This window comes from Gorilla gorilla, chromosome 1 (assembly GCF_029281585.2).
Source record: "Gorilla gorilla gorilla isolate KB3781 chromosome 1, NHGRI_mGorGor1-v2.1_pri, whole genome shotgun sequence".
In the NCBI taxonomy this organism is placed as follows: domain Eukaryota; kingdom Metazoa; phylum Chordata; class Mammalia; order Primates; family Hominidae; genus Gorilla; species Gorilla gorilla.
In genome coordinates, this window is record NC_073224.2 from 121,054,520 (window position 1) to 121,073,335 (window position 18,816).

The following is an 18,816-nucleotide window of genomic DNA, read 5'->3' on the forward strand; positions in this document are numbered from 1 at the left end:
AGGTGTTGAATAAATGATGACAAGGAGGCACATATAGTTCTGATATATTCACCATAAATACCACAGTCCTCAAGGCTCTCTCAGTTACTTACTTCCCCCCAAATCAGAGACTGAATCTAGCCTTATCTTCAAATGAGGCCCAGCTCTCCCCAAATTCCAAATATGGGAAATTACAGCTCCTCTGTGGTAGGGGGAAGAGTGGGAAGGCGAATGTTTGTATTGCATAATGTTTTAATTAAAACAAAGATGACGTGCATCAGAGTCTCTTTCTCATCTCCTGTTAGGGGCATTTTCCAGTACTCCTTCCACCCTCTACCCACCCAGGTCACCATGGTCTTTTTCTTCCCTCTAGGACAATTCACCTTTAAAATAAGAGGATTGGGCAAGAAATCTACAAAGATTTTTCCAAAATGAACTCAGGCCTAGAGGCATATTAGTTCTCTATCTTGTTGCTCCCTTCTAGAAGTGCACAGTTCAGAGGGATGCCCAGCCACAGAGGTGCCGAAACGCAGAACTGGAACCAATCACCTGCTCCAACAGAGAGAAGGCGAAAGCACTGGGCAGCGTGCTCAGAATGTGCTCTTGCTTCTTTGTAACGAAATATCAGAAGACAGATTGTAACATTGTTCAGCAAGCTATTTTTTGTACTGAAACATCAGAAGGCATTATGAAACTGTTCAGCAAATCATCTCTAAACAATGTCATAAAGGGTTACCTAGTTTGGGGTAAGCCCAGAATGAATATCTGCACCATCATTCCTCACACTAACAAACATGTCCATCTATGTGAAGCAGAATTCCCAACACACCACCATCTCCAAACCAACACCAAACCACTGCCAAACAAAGCTGAAGAGGAAAACCAGAAAGGTCTCTGAGAAGTGCTGCTTGTAGGGAGAAGAATGGCCCTGCACAGAGGCTCCTGAGGGCAGCAGGCACCTGCTTTGGCACCTTGGCAATTTCCACCAGGCAGAATTTACAACCGTCTGGGACCTGCAGTCTCAGAGGGCTCACGGAGAAGGGCGAAGCTCTTGGCTACCCGGGAGGTCACCAGTGACTCTGAGAAAAGTGCAGATCAATGCCTGCTTAGGGTTAACCCCAGGTTGGGAGAGGGCATCTGGCAAGGAACAGACCTGGAAAAGCCTGCCCTTCATCGAGCTGCTACAGCAGCTTCTGGGAATTTGTAAGAGCCATACTGATGAGGGTCCCACACCCTCCCTTGCCAGGGCGCCCTCAGGGAGGCCACACTGCAGGAGGCAAAGTATGAGGTGGGGAAGATGGATCGGCCTTATACTCACCACCCCCCATACAAGGCTCCTCTGGTATGGACGGTGTCTCCTCTCTGGTGGGAAGTATGTGATTTCTCTATTTCTATTTCTCTTTTGTTCGGGCTTCCTAGAAATTCAGAGCTAGGTGTGAAATTCCCAATTCCCACAGACAAGCAACATCCCCAGCAGTAATCAGGACGTTCCACACACCCAGGACTTGGGATATTTGTGTATTTTCAAGAATAAAAGTTTGCCCTTTAGCCTCCTCAGAGCCCCCTCCCTTCTCCTCGCTCTCCCCTTATCACTGCTATTCATCATCTTACTCCTACAGATACCCCCTCTTCGTGGTGGCACCGGGCATTGGTAACTCATGGCTGTAAAGGAGAGCTGAGAACAAAACAGGAAGAAAAGAGGTTAAGTAATGGCAAGAAAAAAGATGTACCTTAGGAATAAAAAAGAGTTCCCCAATGTCACAGTGTATTTAATTAATCCTTCTATTTATTAAAGATTAAAAATACATATCAGGTGACGACTTAAAATGTTAGTCATGATTTTAACTGTGAATTCTGTGGCACCGGAGATAACAGAACAATGAATGCTTGTAGCAGGCACTCGGTTATTTGTTGAATGAACTTCTTGGGAAAGCCTTCTTAGGAAAAGTATTAGAAGTAGATTGTACTAGAACAGGGGCTACCCCCAGAGGTCTCAGGACAAGGGATAGAAAGTCAAACACTGATGTTTAAGAAGGGATGACTATGACACATGAATCCCACAGCCATCTCTCCAAAAGAGTAACTATTTTAAAAATCAGGTCTAAAGGTGAGCCATCCAAGAAACTGCTCTTGCTCCCAGAAGTTTTAAAGAAAGTCATTCCCGTGAACGTTGAGAAGTAACCCAACACTTTGAAATGATAATCTTTTTACAGCAATAACTGTTGCTGCAGGGCTTGAGAAAAAAAAGTTCTCTTCCTTTGGGTTAAAGTCTTAAATGCTGAGCCCGTAGCCAGCAACCTTAAAGGCTACTCGGGTCCAGTTCATTCTATCTGGAGGAGTCACTTGGGAATTGAAAACACACGAAAACTTTTTTTCTGGTCCATGAACAAACAAGAACACTTAACTGAATTAGACACAAAACTAAGTATTTATGGTTGTCATCTTAACAGGTTTCAAATAGGCTTCATTCTAATTTAACATAATTTCAAAATTATAGCAAAATAGTCAATAAAATACGAACGTGCTTAATTTGATGAACTTATGTGTTTTTTGAAGAAAATATGCAGAATAAACAAGTCAATTACTCTCACTAAATACATTAAAATTTAAGGGTAATATTTTTATTATGACTTGCTCTCCTGATATAGCAAAATTTATTGTTATATAGTTATTGAAGGAGGCTCACTACTCCCCAATGATTTCACAAATTACAGCTTCAACCAGCTATAAAATAACCAAATCAGCTCTGATATAGCCATAAAATTAAGCCTGAAAAAATAGTGAAGTAAATCATCCCTTTAAAATCAAGTTGTTGAACAATATGTTCTGCATGATTCCATTTATGTCAGAAAAAATATATTTGTGTAAGTATATACATAGAAAAGGGTCTGGAAGAATATATACCAAACTATAAAGAATCTATATCAAAGTCAATAAGGGGCATAGACAAGGAGGGGAACTTTCACATTTTACTTTCTACATTCTTTTTTTTTTTTTTTTTTTGACGGAGTCTCACTCTGTTGCCCAGGCTGGAGTGCAGTGGCGCAATCTCGGCTCACTGCAAGCTCCGCCTCCCAGGTTCACACCATTCTCCTGCCTCCGCCTCCCGAGTAGCTGGGACTACAGGCGCCTGCCACCACACCCAGCTAATTTTTTTGTATTTGGGGTTTCACTGTGTTAGCCAGGATGGTCTCAATCTGCTGACCTTGTGATCTGCCCACCTCAGCCTCCCAAAGTGCTGGGATTACAGGCGTGACTTTCTACATTCTTGTAACAGAATTATAGTCACTGTTACCTCCATCAAAAAATTAAAATTCAAAAATTAGGCCAGGCACGGTGGCTCACGCCTGTAATCCCAGCACTTTGGGAGTCTGGAGCAGCAGATCACCTGAGGTCAGGAGTTGGAGAGCAGCCTGACTGGCCAACATGGTGAAACCCCATCTCTACTAAAAATACAAAAATTAGCTGGGCGTGGTGGAGGGCACCTGTAATCCCAGCTACTCGGGAGGCTAAGGCAGGAGAATCACTTAAACCCGGGAGGCGGAGGTTGCAGTGAGCCAAGATTGTGCCACTGCACTCCAGCCTGGGTAACAGAGCGAGACTCCATCTCAAAAATGAATGAATGAATGAATGAATTAAAGCAAACAAATATAAGCTACCTCCTGAAGTAGAAACCAGTATCTCTTCACCTTAAGTTTACATAATACTTTACCCTAATGCATTTTATCTGCTGTTCTAAATCATGACTTACTTCAAATCAAATCTTAAGTGAAAATCAAGATTTCCTTTTGGGGGCATTATACAAAAAAGACTGTAAAATTTCATTCTCTGAAAGTCTTTTTAAAAAGGAATAGATTGTATCTGGCTGGGATAGGGTAGGTGTGATCTGACCCGCAGCAAATGATGGCTGCTCAACTCTGCATCTCCTTTCCTCTCCCTGCTGAAAAGTGCCACCTAGCAAGGTCAATCAAGGTCACCAATGCAAAGAAGTAGTGGGCAAACACCACCCAGGTTATCCAAGGTTCCTAAGGCCCAAAGCAGCACATGGGGTTGGGAAGCTGACGACCTTAGAGATTTCAAAATCACCTAACAATAACCCCACTTTTCCTAACCACAGGGCTAAGCGACCTAATGGATCAAACATATGTGTGCTTTGGTCATCCGCAACCCAGACCACTAGACTAATTTTGCTTTAGAACTGGACTATATCAAGTGTGAACGATCATACTGGTTATCATGTGGGAAAAAAGTTTTAATTACTCCCTAATTGTCTGGGAAACCAAAGATTTCAAAATACGGAGCTCCTGGGGGAAGGAGAGTTAATAAAATAGGTCCTTGAGAAGTGAAGTGGGAAGCCTGCCTCATGCCATGGCACCAGTGATGCCACAGGTGTACCCAGTGCCCTGCCGAGAGCAGAGACAGTGTTCTTAGAGTTGCTATCAAAAAGGAGGCAGCAGACTGCATTCTGAAGCATCAGACAATGGGTCACATGCAAAAACAGAATTAAATACACAAAAATAGCACCAACTTAAGGCAAGCCTGGGCAAACTGCACTACATCAAAGAAAGAACACACAACTGGTATCAGATTTTTTTTCTGTTTTAATAAAGAGAAGGCCTGGACACCTGAAAGTTGACGGGAAGCAGGCATCACTAATTTCTCCGAGTTCACAGTTTTGTTAGAATGTCTTTGCTCTGATTATGGTTTTTTTTTTTTTTTTGAGATGGGGTTTTTTGTTTTGTTTTGTTTGCTTTTGTTGCCCTGGCTGGAGTGCAATGGTGCAATCTCGGCTCACCGCAAACTCCGCCTCCCAGGTTCAAGAGATTCTCCTGCCTCAGCCTCCCAAGTAGCCAGGATTACAGGCACCCACTACCACATCTGGCTTTTTTGTGTTTTTAGTAGAGATGGGGTTTCACCATGTTGGTCAGGCTGGTCTTGAACTCTTGACCTCAAGCGATCCACCCGCCTCGGCCTCCCAAAGTGCTGGAATTACAGGCATGAGCCACCACGCCTGGCCTGATTATGTTTTGATGGATATACAGAAGCTCTTGCTTTGGTACAGAAACAGGCCCCCCTTTGCTTCAACCTCTGGGCCCCCCACCTTCAGAAATGTCTGGTGCCATTCCTGGCTCCTCCTCTCAGTGGTCTTCCAGGATATCCACTCACAGCTTTCTGATGTCGCCCACCTGTCTCTAGCCCAAATACCCAGTCCTCATGGCAACTGACTGCACCAATTTTTACAAATCTACACCCTTAGGGTTCCCATCCCAGGACATTCAGGTTTTTCCACCTCTTTAGAAGTGCCCAGAATATCCTCTACCCCACAATTCCAACAGGACGTCACTCTCCTCTTACTTAAGAAAAATGCCTAAAATTCCAGCCCTTCCAAAAGGCCTTTCCAGATTGACCACTCAGGAGTTACTCTGGCCTCCCCTTCACTCCTCCTGCTAAACTGAAAACAAGGACAGACTTGCCTGGCCTCTCTCCCCCAGTAGACACCTACCCTCAGTGAACACATCCTGTCAGTGTCCTCCTGTCCATTTGCAAATTGATTGTTTCATTGCTGGCCTTGGATGCCCTCTCCTAGAGGGCAGGGACCGGTGGTGTTCGGCAAAGCCTCGGTCGTCTGGATAATGGGAAATGGGGTCTTCTGGTGAATTTAATTACAGGGTTAGGTGGAAACTTTGCTTCAACTCTCCTTATTAGAAAGCCTATTGTAAAGCTTTTTAAAATACAACTGACCACTTTCCAGGCAGGGTAGAGTTAATATGCCTTAATCTTTGATTTAGGATCTTGCAGTGCCCCAGGCTCACCATTCTCTTCTGCTACTATAATTATAGATGCGGAAGACATACAGACTGGGCTGACGACTGCTTGGAAGCTAATTTCTAGAATAAACCCTTGCTACCACATCTTGTGATTTTTGCCCTTCTGAAGGTGGAGTTCAAAAATAAAAACAAAATCCCACTTAACTGAGGGTTCCAGTTGAGGGAGGTCTGCTGCCATGGTCTTTGTTAAGTGCCTGCCACCATGGCCCACAATTAGTCAGTTAATAAAGGGTTCTTGATGAGAGAATTTGGCAACATGTGATTTTCCACAAATATAAGCTTGATTTTGATGCAACCACTCATTTCTTTGAAAAATCAGGGGGCATTCACACACAGGTGTTCTAGATTTCCTTAAAGTAAAAACCAACCCTTTACAAGGAATAGCTGTGTTCACTTTGAAGCAGTAAAGAAGCAGGTGTCCACTCATGGCAAATGAGGAACTCCCTTTTTTTTTTTGAGACGGAGTCTCGCTCTTTTTTTGTGTGTGTGAGATGGGGGCCACCCAGGCTAGAGTGCAGTAGTGCAATTACAGCTCACTGTAGCCTCAACCTTCTGGGCTCAACCAATTCTTCCCACCTCAACTTCTGAAGCAGCTGAGACTACAGGTGTGTACCACCATGCCCAGCTAATGTTTTTGATTTTTAGTAAGATGAGGTCTTGTTATATTGCCCAGGCTGGTCTCAAACTCCTGAGCTCAAGTGATCCTCCTGCCTCAGCCTCCCAAAGTGCTAGGATTATCGGCATGAGCCACCATGCCCGGCCAGAAGCTAAAAATATTAATCAAGGAGTCATAACTAAGGATGCACTGCACACCCGAAGCCAGGGACCACGAGAGGTCAGCAACTGGGACTGCTTCCTCCAGTTCCCAGGCTGGGGCTCAGCAGTAGTGGCCTGGGCTCTGGGGACTTACTTTAAGCCTAAATCCCAAACTCATTATAATTCAAACCAATTTTCTGTGTCCAGCATCATCCCACCTAAACTGGTCCTTAAAACCACTGACAGTCATTTCTCCAATCTGTAAAAGGCCTGCTGAGGCCTTTGCATTATCAGGACTTAATTGGGAGTAGAATGCCCTCCCCATCAAATCCTGACCATTTCTGAACACTCAGCCCATGTCCTCTTCCTGAGTGTCTTCCCCAACAACCACCACCTACACTGAACTTTACTTTGATCTCTGCAGGAAACTGTAGATAGAGATGCGGTCTCACTATGTTGCCTAGCTAGTCTTGAACTGCTGAGCTCAAGTGATCTCCTTGCTTCTGCCTCCCAAAGTGCTAGGATTACAGGAGTGAGCCACCACACCTGGCCTATGTATGCTTTTTTTTTTTTTGAGACAGAGTCTTGCTCTGTGGCCCAGTCTGCAGTGCAGTGGCGCAATCTCAGCTCATGGCAACCTCCAGGTTCAAGGGATTTTCCTGCCTCAGCCTTCCGAGGAGCTGGGATTACAGGCACACACCATCACGCCCAGCTAATTGGCCAGGCTGGTCTCAAACTCCTGACCTCAGGTGATCCACCCACCTTGGCCTCCCAAAGTGCTGGGATTACAGGCGTAAGCCACCATACCCGGCCACGTATGCATTTTAAAATGTTATGCTCAGACGGGGTCTATAGGCTTCACCAGACTGCCAAAAGGATCCATGACACAAAAAAGGTTAAGAAGCTCTATAATCAGACAAATGTGAATTCAAATTCAGATTCTGCCAAATTCCAGCTCTTTTCCTTTGAACATAATTGTGTTCAAGGGAAAAGTGTCATGAATTTCCTTATCTTGATCAAGGAAGCCAACACAGAAACAACACCTACCTTGTGAAACCATTCACTCATCAAAAAATTAACTGGGCCAGGTGTGGTAGCTCACGCCTGTAATTTCAGCATTTTGGGAGGCCAAGGCAGGCGGATCACGAGGTCAGGAGTTTGAGACCAGTCTGGCCAACACAGTGAAGGCCCATCTCTACTAAAAATACAAAAAATTAGCCGGGTGTGGTAGTGTGTGCCTGTAATCCCAGCTACTCGGGAGGCTGAGGCTGGAGAATCGCGTGGAGGCAGGAGAATCGCGTGAACCCAGGAGGCGGAGGTTACAGTGAGCCAAGATCGTGCCACTGCACTCCAGCCTGAGCAACAGTGTGAGACTCCATCTCAAAAAAATAAAAAATAAAATAACTGAACACCTGCTTACTTTGCACGGCACAAGGCTGAGTTCCGGGACTACAGTAATGAACATGACAGAGATGGTCTTTAAGAATTTTATACAGAAGGTCATGCTATGTAAAGTGTTTAGCACAGTGACTGGCACATAAGCACTCTATAAACACTTTAATACTCACTGATAAAACCACAACATGTAGTGTTTAATTATATGCTGATTTAGGTTGCTTCCTATGAAACAAACGTTGGTTCATCTAACTCATGCCTTCCTAACAAGCCTTCTTAGAAGCCAGAGGCTTGGCTTCAGAGTCAAAGGGAATAGCTTATTAGATGTAAGAACACAGGATTTGGAACCAAATGGTCCTGGCTTCAAAACCCTACTCTGCCACTTTTTAGCTTTGTGACTATGGCAGAGATGGGCAGCTGTCCCCCAAAATCTGTTCTCTCCTTCCCCTACAGTCATAGAATCCCAAGTTTTTCTCAGGACACATGGACCCTCAGGATAAGCATATTTTCCAGCCTTCTTTGCAGCTAAATATGGTCACATGACTAGGTTCTAGCCAATGAGAATGTTAGCGGAAGTGATGTATATAACTTCCAGGAAGTATCCTTACATTAAGAGGTCCTACCCTTCACTAGCCTTTTCTTCCTTCCTGATGGCTGGGGCTAGAAGAGTCATCTTGGACCATGAAATCATCTTGGGAATAGAGAGCATGCATATGGAGCAAGACAACAGGAGCTTGGAGCCCTAACACTGTCAGCAATCTATCTTAGGCAAGTGACTCTTTTTTTTTTTTTTTTTGAGACAGAGTTTTGCTCGTTGCCCAGGCTGGAGTGCAACGGCGCGATCTCGGCTCACTGCAACCTCTGCCTCCTGGGTTCAAGCGATTCTCCCACCTCAGCCTCCCGAGTAGCTGGGATTACAGGAATGTGCCACCATGCTCGGCTAATTTTTGTATTTTTAGTAGAGATGGTGTTTCACCATGTTGGCCAGGCTGGTCTCAAATTCCTGACCTCAAGTGATCCACCCGCCTCAGCCTCCCAAAGTGCTGCGGTTACAAGCATGAGCCACCATGCCCAGCTTAGGCAAGTTACTTAACCTCCCTAAGCTTCAATCTCCCCATCTATAAAAATGTGATAATGCAAGGTATCTATCTTACAGGGTTGTTTTGAAGACAGATTGATATAGTTGGGTCACAGTAAGGGCTAGAGTTAGGGGAGCTGGTATTACTGCCATTATGGAAGTACCAGCAGTCTTGCTGCCATGAAAACCGTAGAAGATGGCAACATCTTAACACAGCCCTGGGTACCTGGAGGTAGCTCAATGATTCTCACAGTTGAAAGGCATCCTAGTAGGCCAAGTCCTCCTGACAAGAATTTCCTTCTCCTGCACTCTTGTCAAATGGTCCCCAGGAAAGGGAAGTGCACTACCTCTGGGACAACTATTAGGACAGTGGTGTTTGTTCATCCATAAATCACAATCCTCATCCCCTTCTTTCAGAACCCTTCTCCTGATTGCTCCAAACCATCTCACTTTTCTCCGCCTCCTCTTTCTCCTCTGCCTTTGATCACTCCAGCCCTGCCTCTGAGGTCACACCCATAGTACTTCAAAGTTTCTTTCAATCCCTTTCAGAAGCCTTTTCTAACTAACTGGGAAGTAAGAGATGGCTTCCTCAGCCTTACCGTATTCAAAGAAGAGACTTCCCAAACTCTACAAATGAACTTCTCTCCCTCTGGAGCAGAACACAAATGATCATTTGCCATCTACAGGTTCTCAGATGTCCCAGTCTCCTACATTTTTCATTGCTAACACTTTTAAAGCTATTTAATCTTGTTTGCAACATCAGCACTGGTCTGGGAGGTATATAACTCTTCCTGGCTACACAAAATCAAAATGTGCTGTATGTGTCTAAAGCTTATATTCATCTTCCCTGAGAATTTCCTTCCTGTTCTTACAGACACAAATCCTATGCTCTCTTTCCCACATTGCTGTCATCTTCCCATGTCACTGTCACTCATGCAGGCTGCTCCCAGACAGAGGCACTTTTCCAGTCACCCTTCCCTTCCTACCACTGTACCAGCCTCTATTCTCTCTCTAATCTTCTGCCCCTCTGGCCACATCTATCCTCAAGTAGAGACTTTACTACCCTCATGGCTCAACCAGGGCCAGGCTTAAATAGCTTTGTAATTGGAACCAAGGGTTGTGGTGACAGAGCCATGCACTGCCACCACAACCCTTATTGGGTGAGGCACCTAGGGTTAGGACAGAAGGAAACAACACACAGAGGTCAAGGGGTAGGTACAAAGACAAAGGGTAGGACAAAGACATAAGCAGGAATCAGTATCCCAACAGACAGAAAAAGAGGAATCTGATTCCAATCCCAGACACTGGCAAAGGACAGGTGCAGAAAAGCACAGGTCTGTCATGTTGAGGGAGATGAAAGCATCTCCGAGATTTACCCTGTGTACCCCTCACATACTGTCCAGGGTTTTCTAACTAAAATTGCCATTTCTAGAGGCTGGTACCTGCATCGGTCTCACTTTCAGAGCACTTAGCCTTATCCAACTTTTATAAACAAAATTTTATTCCAGGCATGTGACCTATATGGGCTTAAAACCTTGGGATTCTTCGCTGTTTTAAATTCATACTACACATTAATTCACATTATGCAGCAAGAATGCTGACACATGAACCAGACCACATCAGAAGACAAGCAGGAAATAAGACCCCAACATGGGTTTTGCTCCCTCCCCAAACGCCTTCTACCTCTCCCAGATTAGTAAAGTAGTAGCCAGGCCTCCTTCCTGCCATACCGAGAGCCATCAGGTGAAGAGAAAGATGAGGTTCCACCAGTGGGGCTCCAAATCAGGCAGAGATCCACATGCATGCCTACAGTTCCAAACCTTCCCACTTCAGCCTGCATCTGGATGTCTGCCACTGTGCCCCTTTAAAGCCACCTTGATGCTCATTTTCCTCCATGGCACCTGTTTACACATGAAGATGAGGGTGGAGGGAAAATGACAGCACCTGCCAGGTGCCAGGGCCCGAGCTCCACTCCACAGAGTGGCACAGAGAGCGAACAGCAGGGGGACCAGCATGCAGCCTTACATTACTTGAGCAGCCAGAAGAAACAAAAGGCACAAATGTCACATTGCCTTGTTTTCCCATTGATGGTTACTTCTCCTGCCCTGGGCCCCACCCTGCCACTCAGCCCTCTTTCCCGCCTTAGCCACACACCCCACCCCACATCCAAACCTCCCCAAGGGCTTTCCTTGTTTGTGTCCTGTTGAATCCACATGAATCACTAATTGCTGATTTAAACCCAGACACTAAGCGAATGACACATACAGTACAACAAATACAGATCCAATATGAAGAGACTGGCAAATGAAGGGCTCCCTGCCTTCTTGACTCTGCCTGAGCATACAGGTGACATGGAGACACTGCCTGTATCCCAGCCCACAGCTGAACAGAAGACTAACTAAACTCACTACCAGCAGGGTGTCTGCATGCGTTGGGTGGTAGGGCACTGGCGCTAGTGAACTCACCCACTGGTTCTCTACTGAACCATGCATGGAATTACCTGAGATAGCTCAAAGGCTGAGACCTGGGTCCCACCCCCCAATCGAGTTTGGTTTCACTGATCTGGGGTTGTTGCCTGAAATCAGAATTTTTAAAAGCTTCCCCAGTGATTCCAACATGCACACGAGAGTTTGAGAACCACTGATTGCACAAATCTATTATGAGTTTCAGACATTATTTAAGGCAGTCAAGGCATTTAGGACACCTTATATCCTTTAGTTGTCACACCTTCCCTTGTTTTATTGTTTGTTTTATTGACATTCAGATGTCAATCATGGTGAAGCTGGGATAGGAACTCAGGTCCTCTAATTCTAAAGTCCATTCTCTTCCCACACACCTGTTACCTACTGCAAGGGTGTAGACAATGCATGGAAGCAATCTCCACTGCCAGCAGATCACCCTAAGTTCCCTACGTGCAAGACACCTAGATTTGGAGACGTGAACCCTGTAGGCAACAATCATAATCCCTTCTGAATGCAGAGGACCGAGCCTTACAGAGAGGGCAGGGGGTGTGCTCATGTATGAGGTCTGAGATGGGGAAAGAGAATGGCACCAAATCCTGGCGATGAAGTTTATCCTAGACCTGAGATGTGTTCTAAGATAGCACGCTGAAGACAGTGCTCAATGGCATAAAAAGAATAGGCAATTGTTGAGCAGAGGGGCCTCTTCACTGGGGTGAAGGTCCTGCATCTGCACCTTAAGAGGGGTGTCAAAGGTTCACCTCTCAGGGCCATAGTTTCTTCTTCCCACTCTAGGCATTCTGATTTGTGGGAGCACAAAAGCCAATCCTAAAATCTCCCCTACCAGGCAGCTTCCTTTTCTTCAGGCTCTCTTTCTCCCAGAACTACGATCTAAGCTTCCTTGGTGAGGAGACACAGGACTAGTGCCCTCACATTTTTAGCCTTCAGACCACTCAGGTAGGCAAAGCATCCCTTCAACCCCCATCCCACTTACTCCCATTTCCACCTCAAAAAAGGCACCATCATTATCACCCAAACCAACTTTCGAGACAGAGGGGAATGATGTTCCCACTCCCAATCAGGAATCAATGCAGCCCAACAAAGAAGTGGAAACACCAGAGCATCCATGTTTGTCATGCTACAAGACAGCAGCCCACCAGCCATGTGAAGTCCCTAAACCACAGATGTGCAGATGCAGGACCTCACCCCAGGGCCCAAGACAGACACTTTAAGAACAGCAAATGTTCCTTCTTATAGATAACAAATGATATTCCACCGTTGCTCTTGGGTTAGAAACGGGCCTCTTCGTACTCTACTCCAACCTGTGACACACACCGACCGCCTCCTGGTGTCCCCCAAATCCTAGTGTTGATGAAAAAGAACCACAAGAAATTACAGGAACCAAGAGCAGGTTAAACTTTCACATCGATTGCACTGATAAGCAGAGCCACTTACCCAGCACAGCCAGACAGCTCAGCACCGGGAAAAAGCACTTCATGTCGGCAGCCTCCAGGAGACACAACACAAGGCGCTTCCTCTTCTCCCAGCTCCTAATCTCTCATTTCTGGCAATCCACTTATAGCTCCAGAGAACAGTTTTGGAAATAGAACTTAACTCGGAAAATGGGAACAGATTAAAAAGAAGAGATCAGAAGGAGGGAGTTGGGGGGAAGGGGAGGAGTGGAGGCAAGTGTGAAAACTCCCCTATGCTACAGGAAGGGTCCACAACAATTCGGAAGTCGCTCCCGGCTCCTGCCACATCGTGTGCCTTGCAGTTTCCACTGAAATTGCAGACTGTAGTGGATTAATCCTCCAGAAGCACGGAAAAAAGGGTCTGAGAAAATCCTTTCATCCACTGATTATACAGAAATGTCCTTGGCTTCCCAGTGAAGGTGTCTGTGATCTCCCTCATTCGGATTCCCCAGAGAGAACAGGGCAGGTTTCGTCAAAACCTTTGACGGCCAAATCACCCTGCCTGGCATCAACCGTTTGGGTTTCTTCACCAAAAAGTCCGTTTCCATCCATGGTGGTAGGTCACGGAGGCGCCACCTGCCCCACGCCTGCCGAGGGCACACGAAGCAAGTTGGCGTTCGGCAGCCCTGAAGCGGTACCCCAGCGCGAGCAGATTTCTAAAACAAACACAACAGAGATTTTTATCAAAGGCAAAGCTGCAAAACCCACTGGGGTTGAGCGCTGAGCTGGTCCGGACACCTGGGTCCGGTTCCTGGACCAGGACAGTCAACCTCTGCATTCTGACCTTGGGCAAGTCTCTGTCTTTCCCTCCGCCTCAGTTTCCCTGCCCAGAGCAGGGCAACAGTGGGAAGCCCGATTGTTCCTGAAATACTTCCACCAAATGCTTCACTCCTGGGAATTCCCGTCACCTCCTACCGAGCCCGGGCGCCGCAGGTAGCCCCACCCTCCGCCAGGGCAAATCGGGAAGGGGCTCCGCGGTGGGGCCGCGACTCCCGGCCCCCGCCCCAACCGTGGGAGCTCTGCGCGCGACGCGTCCCAGGTGGCCCCGCTATTGTTTTACCTTCCAGGGTGTTTATATCTCGCTGATTGGAAAGAAAAGAAACCGGGGAAGAAGAGAGTCCGGAGCTCCGCTTTCAGCTGCCGGAGCGCGCTCGCAGCGCGCCCGCCCAGCCAGGGGAGGGGTCTCGGGCCCGACCCGGAGCTCAGCCGGCGCAGGCCCGCTCCCCCCTCCCCGCTCCCCGCCTCCCCGCCTCCCTCCCCGGGGCCCCCTCCTGGCGCCGCCCGCGCCCCCGCCGAGCCTGACCTCGCCCCTGGCCCTCTCCCTCCGCGCGCGTCGGTCCGTCCTTCAGTCCATCCAGGCGCACGCCTCAGGGGACGCGCCGCTTCCTCTTCTCCCGCAACGGCACCAGCAGCCGCGCTGCGGCCCCTCCCGAGTCCCCGCCCCTCCAGCTCCAGCCCGGCCCGCCGCACTCGGCGAGGCGAGCGCGGGGCCAGGGCGGCGGCCTCGAAGAGCGGCCCGGCCCCGCCCCCGGCCCCGCCCCTGGAGACGCGAGTCCCGGCCCCCGGCCTGGCGGGGGCATGCGGGTGGCCCGGGGCACCGGAGGACCTGGGCAGGGCTGGCGTGTGGGCCGAGCATCCCGGAAAGTTAATCAGGGCTTCACACCCAGACTCCGGGGTCGCCGGCGAGATGTACAGGCCCTTCCCAAAGCCCAGCCGGCGACCTATAACCTGGGAAGCCGGCGGCACAGAAGCTCGTCCTTCCTCCTGGAAACAAAAACAAAGCCCTTTGGAGACTTGAATCTGTTCACGAAGTGGAACCCCATATTGCACTTCACTCTTGGATAGAATTTGGACTCTGGAAACAGCCTGGGTTCTAACGCCGGTTCCTCCACTTCCTCGCTGTTGCCCTTGGCAAGTTACTTAACCTCTCTGTGCCTCAATTTCCCCATCAGCTATGTGGAGGAAATAACCCTTACTTAAGAGGGTTATGGGAGAAATCTGTGACGTACTTGTAAAGCATTTAGAATGGTGCCTGATACATCATAAGTGGTCAGTAAATATAAGCTATTATTATTTTATGACCAACCGCCCTGTAAAGCAAGTGCTTTTTCGTTTTCTCACTACTTACCCAACACACACAACTTGCTGGGTAGACACCGTCACGAGGCGACCAAAGCAGAATAGACCGCCCTGCCCTCATGCAACTTGCAGTCTAGTGGGGACACAGACCATAAAATAGACATGACAAGAAAAGTACAGTGTTGAGGAAGCAAATGCAGAGACCCCAACCCTGTGTTATTGGGGGAGGGGCAAGGAGGAGGGAGCTTTGGTCGGGGTAGGTCCCAGGCTTCTCAGAGGAAAGGAAAACTCGGTTGAATGCCAAAGAGCAGAAGGCAGCAGCAGAGGAAGAGACAGAGGGGAGGTAAGGAATCGCAGACTGAAGAAACAGCACCTCTGCAGGCCCAGAAAGGAGCCCAGTTAGAGGACCAGGACAGTCTGCTGGGCCCAAACTTGACTGTAGGAGAGAAGTGACAAGAAATGAGCTGAGAAGAAATCGAGTGCCAGAACCTAGAGGGCATTGTATGGTGTGTTAAGGGGTTGGGACCATTGGGAAGCCACTGAAGGTGTTGAGTAACGGACTATGGTTATCAGATATACGTTTTATTTTTCATTTTATTTTAAGAGACAGGTTCTCACTCTGTGACCCAGGCTGGAATGCAGTGGTGTAATCTTGTCTCACTGCAACCTCCACCTCCCGGGTTCAAGTGATTCTCCTGCCTCAGCCTCCTGAGTCACTGGGACTACAGGCGTGCACCACTACACCCGGATAATTTTTGTACTTTTAGTAGAGACAGTGTTTCACCATGTTGGGCAGCCTGGTGTTGAACTCCTGACCTGGTGATCTGCCCACCTCAGCCTCCCAAAGTGCAGAGATTACAGGCATGAGCTACTGTGCCCAGCCAGGAATCTTTCCTTGTGTGTTAATTATTACCTCTTTCCCGGAGACACCGTGACTCTGGCAGCTCTCAGTTCCCATCTGCTAGACTCCTTCATTTATTTATTGAGCACCTACTATGTGTCAAGAAAAGTCTCTGCTCTCATGAAGCTTACATTCTGGTGGGAAACACAGACAATGAAACAAGTATATAATATAATGTAACGTGTTCTGAAGAAAAGTGGAGTATAGAAATGTGTGGGCGGGCACAGTGGCTCATGCCTGTAATCCCAGCACCTTGGGAGGCCAAGGCAGGTGGATCACTTGATGTCAGGAGTTCGAGACCAGCCTGGCCAACATGGTGAAACCCTGTCTCTACAAAAAATACAAAAATTAGCCAGCCGTGGTGGTGCACACTTGTGGTCCCAGCTACTTGGGAGGCTGAGGCATGAGAGTCGCTTGAACCTGGGAGGCAGAGGTTGCAAAGAGCTGAGATCACACCACTGCAGTCCAGCCTGGGCAACAGAGCGAGAGTATCTCCAAAACAAACAAACAAACAAATAAAAAACAGAAAGGAAAAGAAATAGTGTGTATGTTTGGGGGTTCCAGTGGGAGGAAGGACTCTTTGCTAGGTGAGGTGGTCAGAAAAGACCCCTCAGAGGAAGTGACATTTGAGCAGAGACCTAATTACAGGGAGTGTGTGAGCGCTGGAGATTTCTGGAATAAGAACATTCCAAGTGCAGGGAACAGCAAGTGCAAAGCCTCATAACATGTTCAGAAAATTAAAGGTGTGTTAGTGTGTCTGAAATGGCATAAAACAGAAGGAGAAGGAGGAATGTGATCAGAGAGGTCAAAGAGGCCAAATCTAGTAGGACCTTCTAACCTGAGGAGCTTGGCTCACTCTGGCTGCTGGGTAAGAATAGAGCATCAGATGGTAGGGGTGGACAAGGGACACTGGATGGGAGGTTCTTTCCATTGCGCAGGTGAGAGATGATCACAGCTTAAAGTAGGGTGGTGCTGATGCAGGTTGTGGAAATGGGTGGAGTCTGGAAGCATTTAGAAAGCAGAGTCAATGAAATTCTCTGAAGAACTGAATATGGAGGGGGAGAGAAAGAGAAGAGTCAAGGAATCTTCCAGAAGGGGCATCTCAGCCTGCTTTGGAACTCTCTGACCCCCACCAAGGTGCACCCCCATCAAGGTGCAAGACTGTACTTTCTGAGGCCTCTGCCTAGGCCTTCATCCTTGAACCCATATACTCAATTATCCCTTCTCTATTACTCGTTCTTTCAATCTCAACCTGCCCCTCTTCATACTACTTGGCCCCTTGCATCCTTCCGGATGATCTTTCAACCCTTGACTTCCATCACCACCCAGATGTGTTATGGCTGATTCCCAGCATGGCATTCTTTCTAATTTCCACATCTATGATATGCAAAGAACTGTGCAAAGTGTTGGATGGGGAGACAAAAGTATAATTTAAAAGAATGCCTCTGCCCTCCAGACGTAGAAACGATTAAATGAGTCCTGAACAGTGATGTGATGGTGGCCCCTTCAGGAGTTCATCAGCAGGCAGAGAAGTGAATTGGAGGCTGGGTACAGTGGCTCACCCCTATAATCCCAGCACTTTGGGTAGCTGAGGTGGGCAGATCACCTGAGATCGGGAGTTCAAGACCAGCCTGACCAACATAGAGAAACCCTGTCTGTACTAAAAATACAAAAAATTAGCCGGCCATGGTGGTGCATGCCTGTAATCCCAGCTACTCAGGAGGCTGAGGCAGGAGAGTCTCTTGAACCCGGGAGGAAGAGGTTGCAGTGAGCCAAGATCGTGCCATTGCACTCCAGCCTGGGCAACAAGCTCCAGCCTGGGCAACAAGAGCGAAACTCTGTCAGAAAGAAAGACAGAGAGAAAGAAAGAAAGGAAGGAAGGAAGGGAGCGAGGGAGAGAAGGAGGGAAGGAAGGAAGGAAGGAAGGAGAAAGAAAGAAAAGAAAGAAAGAAAAAAGAAAGAAAGAAAAGAAAGAAAGAAAGAGTCCTAAGGGAAGGAGAGATGTCAAAGGAGAGGAGTGCACCGAAGTCCCCAGTCAGCAATGTCTGGTGTCCGGGCTAAACATTCCAGCTTGCTTCAAAACATTCTGCATTTGAATTTTGAAACCTCTACTGCACCGGCCTGGAATCAGTTGTTTATTTTGGACATTTTGGAAGACTCCTTGATCTTGTCCATCAGGGAGTTAAATGCAGAAGCCTGCAGAAGCCGAGGTGAAGCACAGTGCCAGGGAGTACTGGGGCCCGTGCACCCAGAGCACAGCCTGAAAGAGCACGCACAGCTTCAGCAAAGTGTTGCTGCTGGGAAGAAAGGTGTGGTGTTGCCTGATTTTCCTACTTTTTAAGAGAATCAGGAAATCCACATTAAAAAAAATTATTCTTAATTTTGCTCATTGGAAACTAGTGTTTCAAAAATAAATTAATCCCTCTCTTTCTAGTTCTTCCTAGAGTGAGGAAAAGCTGGGTTGAGAGGGCAAACAAATTAACTAATTAATTAACTAATTAAACACTGTGGGGGGGCCAAGACAAAATTTTTTCGTGGATAAGATATGCAAGTGGTTATATCAGTTTGAGGTTTCTAGACCTACCAATAGCTATAACCAAAAGGCTAATATAAAACCACAAATGGCATAGAGTTACATGTTTTAAGGGGAAAAAAATGAAGGGTGTTAGCCAAGTTATCCTTCATCACTTGAAAGAAGATTGAAGCCAAGGCATTTTGTCTAAGGATAGCCTGATACTGTGTACTCACAAGCAACTGATGTTAATTGTTCTTAATGTACTTCAAAATGCCAAATGAAAAGAGCAAACCTCCCTACCTCACAAAACAGCCAAGTTGGAGCTAAAAGTGTCCCACTCAACAATTCTCCCGA

General features: G+C 47.3%; 1 protein-coding gene and 1 non-coding gene across 7 annotated transcripts in view; one reads left to right on the top strand and one right to left on the bottom strand.

Moving 5' to 3' along the window:
* Nucleotides 1-14,480, bottom strand: part of IGSF3 (immunoglobulin superfamily member 3) — a 93,352-nt gene extending 78,872 nt beyond the window's left edge. For 2 of the 6 annotated variants that reach the window (XM_063695860.1, XM_055355911.2), the window contains exons 1-2: nt 14,271-14,454; nt 12,951-13,623 (exon numbers count right to left, since the gene is read on the bottom strand). In XM_063695860.1, coding sequence (XP_063551930.1) covers nt 12,951-12,993 — 43 coding nt within the window. In that variant the 5' untranslated portion in view covers nt 12,994-13,623; nt 14,271-14,454. Of the gene's footprint in view, nt 1-12,950; nt 13,624-14,027; nt 14,188-14,270 lie in introns of those variants that run through there. The other 4 variants (XM_063695863.1, XM_055355901.2, XM_055355928.2 and 1 more) reach the window with 3 other exon arrangements.
* A 3,888-nt stretch (nt 14,481-18,368) lies between these two features.
* Nucleotides 18,369-18,418, top strand: MIR320A-2 (microRNA mir-320a-2). Its single transcript, NR_162085.1, has one exon. It is a non-coding gene; the product is annotated as a microRNA mir-320a-2 (primary transcript).
* The last annotated feature ends 398 nt before the right edge of the window (nt 18,419-18,816 follow it).